The following is a 3,002-nucleotide window of genomic DNA, read 5'->3' on the forward strand; positions in this document are numbered from 1 at the left end:
CTCGTGATCCGCCCGTCTCGGCCTCCCAAAGTGCTGGGATTACAGGCTTGAGCCACCGCGCCCGGCCAGGGCCTTCACTCTTGATTTTAACTGGCATGTCAGTTAAATGCCACTGCATTCCGGCCTGGGTGACAGAGCAAGAGTCTGTTTCAAAAAAAAAAAAAAAAAAAAAAATAGCCGGGTGTGGTGGCTCACCCCTGTAATCCCAGCACTTTGGGAGGCTGAGGCGGGCGTATCATGAGGTCAGGAGATCGAGACCGTCCTGGCTAACACAGTGAAACCCCGTTTCTACTAAAAATACAAAAAATTAAGCCGGGCGTGGTGGCGGGCACCTGTAGTTCCAGCTACTCGGGAGGCTGAGGCAGGAGAATGGCGTGAACCCAGGAGGCGGAGCTTGCAGTGAGCCGAGATAGGGCCACTGCACTCCAACCTGGGTGACAGAGGAAGTCTCCATCTCAAAAACAAAAAGCAAAAAACAAAAAACCCAAAAAATAAATAAATAAAATCAAAATAAAAGAGTGGGATGGCTGTTGCCCAGAAGACTGACATTAACAGGACCACTGACATCCATCCTATCCAGAGACGGGAGGATGGACTGACAGCCCCTTCTCCAGCACAGCTGGGAGCCACATGATAATATGCCCTGCCGGTTAGTCCTAACTCTGTCCTTCATAGGCTGGAATCACCAAGACTCACAATTAAACTGTATTTAAATCAGGCCAGCCACAGTGGCTTACAACTGTAATCTCGGCACTTTGGGAGGTTGAGACAGGAGAATTGCTTGAGGCCAGGAGTTCAAGACCAGCCTCAACAATGTAGTAAGACCCCCATCTCTACAAAAAGGCTAAAAATTAGCCAGGCATGGTGGCACACACCTATAGTCCCGGCTACTCTGAAAGTTGAGGCAAGAGGATGGGTTGAACCCTAGGAGGTCAAGGCAGCAGTGAGCTGTGATCATGCCACTGCACTCCAGCCTGGGCAATAGAGCAAGACCCTATCTTAAAAAAAAAAAAAAACAGTCTGGGCATGGTGGCTCACGCTTGTGATCCCAGCTTTGGGAGGCGGAGGCAGGTGGATCACTTGAGGTCAGGAGTTTGAGACCATTCTGGCCAACATGGTGAAACCCTGTCTCTATTAAAAATCCAAAAATTAGCAAGGTGTGGTGGTGTGCACCTGTAATCCCAGCTACTTGGGAGGCTGAGGCAGGAGAATCGCTTGAACCCGGGAGGCAGAGGTTGCAGTGAGCCGAGACTGTGCCATTGCCCTCCTGCCTGGGTGATAGAGCAAGATTCCATCTCAGAAAAAAAAAAAAAAAGAAAAAAAAATCTAAAAATTAGCCTGGCATGTTGGTGCACACCTGTAATCCCAGCTATTCGGGAGGCAGGAGAATCGCTTGAACCCAGGAGGCGGAGGTTGCAGTGAACCAAGATCATGCCACTGCACTCCAGACTGGGTGACAGAGCGAGACCCTGTCTCAAATAAATAAATAAATAAATAAATAAAAATAAATATTTTTTTTAAAAAAAACACTAGTATATAAATCAATCCACTCAAGGACTCGGTGACCAATACCAGTGCCGTCTGTTCTCACCCTACCCCACAACACACACATATGCAAACTCACTCAAAAGTTAACCATCGTGCCCAGGACACGGCCTCACTGCCAGATACTTGTGCGTTCCACCTGACATCACTCTCCATACAGAGTATGGCCCAACTGACTGACCCTACAACTGGCATCTCTGGCATCTGATGTATTCTATGAAGTTTAGAGCCGGGGGTGGTGTGGTGGGCCACTCCTCACAACTCCTGATTTGGAGGTTGGGGAGGAAGCAGCCTCCTATGTGACTAAAGAGAAGAAACCCCTCCAATCCCTTCTTTCACCTTTTTTTGGTCTCCCCAGGCTCAGATCGACCAGTATGTGGGGCTGGTGACCAATCAGTTGAGCCACATCAAAGCTAAGTAAGAGCATGGGGCAGAGGTCGATGGGAGGGGAAGTGGGGAGCTTGGGAACCTTTCCTTTCTACTCTCCTCGTCCGAAAACCTCCTGGTAATGTCCCCTTGAAAAGGATGAGGAGGCAATTCCAATGCAGGCCACTAGGTGGAGGGCAGGAGCTGGCTTCGGGCTCTTGGTCAGTTTCCCACCCAGCTTTCCCCGTAGTCCCCAGATGCCACCCCCCCGTCTTTTGCCCCACCTCGTGATTCCACCTGTTTCTTCTTCAGGATCCGAGCTAAAATCCCAGGGACCGGAGCCCTGGCCTCTGCAGCAGCCGCAGTCTCCGGATCCAAAGCCAAAGCCGAATGAGAACGGTGTCTCTGCCCGCAGGACGCCTGCCCCCCACCCCCAGCAGCCCTCAGCCCACCTCCATCTCCCGTCCGTTCCCACCCACTCCCCTCCTCGGCCTGAGCCTTTTCCCGGTGGGTGTCAGGATCACTCCCACTAGGGACTCTGCGCTAATTACCTGAGCGGCCAGGACTACAATTCCCAAGAGGCTCTGCTCCAGGAGTCCAGGAAAGACGAGGCACCTTGGCCGCGGGGCCTGCTGGGACTTGTAGTTGCCTAGACAGGGCACCACCCTGCACTTCCGGACCCGCCGCTGGAGGCGCCGTGAGGCGTTGGTGTCTCCTGGACGCTACTAGCCCCTACGCCGGGGCTTTGCATGGGGCCCAGGGGAGGCCTGAGCTTGGATTTACACTGTAATAAAGACTCCTGTGGAAAACTCAAGGCCTCCTGTGCTTCCAGAACCCTCCAGTATTCACTTTTCTGCACTGAAAAGCACTTGACACTCCAGGAGAACCTTCCCCATCTGTGGGGAAGAAGCTCCCTCTGCCATCTGTGTAGGTTATGAAATGATTGAAGGGAGGCCGGGCATGGTGGCTCACATCCCAGCACTTTGGGAGACCGAGGAGGGCGGATTACTTGAGGTTAGAAGTTCAAGAGCAGCCTGGCCAACATGGTGAAACCCCATCTCTACTAAAAATACAAAATTTAGCCGGGTGTG

General features: G+C 52.1%; 1 protein-coding gene across 1 annotated transcript in view; it reads left to right on the forward strand.

The window, feature by feature from the left end:
• RTN2 (reticulon 2) overlaps positions 1 to 2,721 on the forward strand; it is a 14,123-nt gene extending 11,402 nt beyond the window's left edge. The window contains 2 exon segments of the mRNA XM_017874275.1: positions 1,855 to 1,962; positions 2,224 to 2,721. Coding sequence (XP_017729764.1) covers positions 1,855 to 1,962; positions 2,224 to 2,305 — 190 coding nt within the window. The 3' untranslated portion in view covers positions 2,306 to 2,721.
• Positions 2,722 to 3,002: the final 281 nt, after the last annotated feature.

This window comes from Rhinopithecus bieti, unplaced genomic scaffold, assembly GCF_001698545.2.
Source record: "Rhinopithecus bieti isolate Rb0 unplaced genomic scaffold, ASM169854v2 scaffold_7888, whole genome shotgun sequence".
Lineage (NCBI taxonomy): Eukaryota > Metazoa > Chordata > Mammalia > Primates > Cercopithecidae > Rhinopithecus > Rhinopithecus bieti.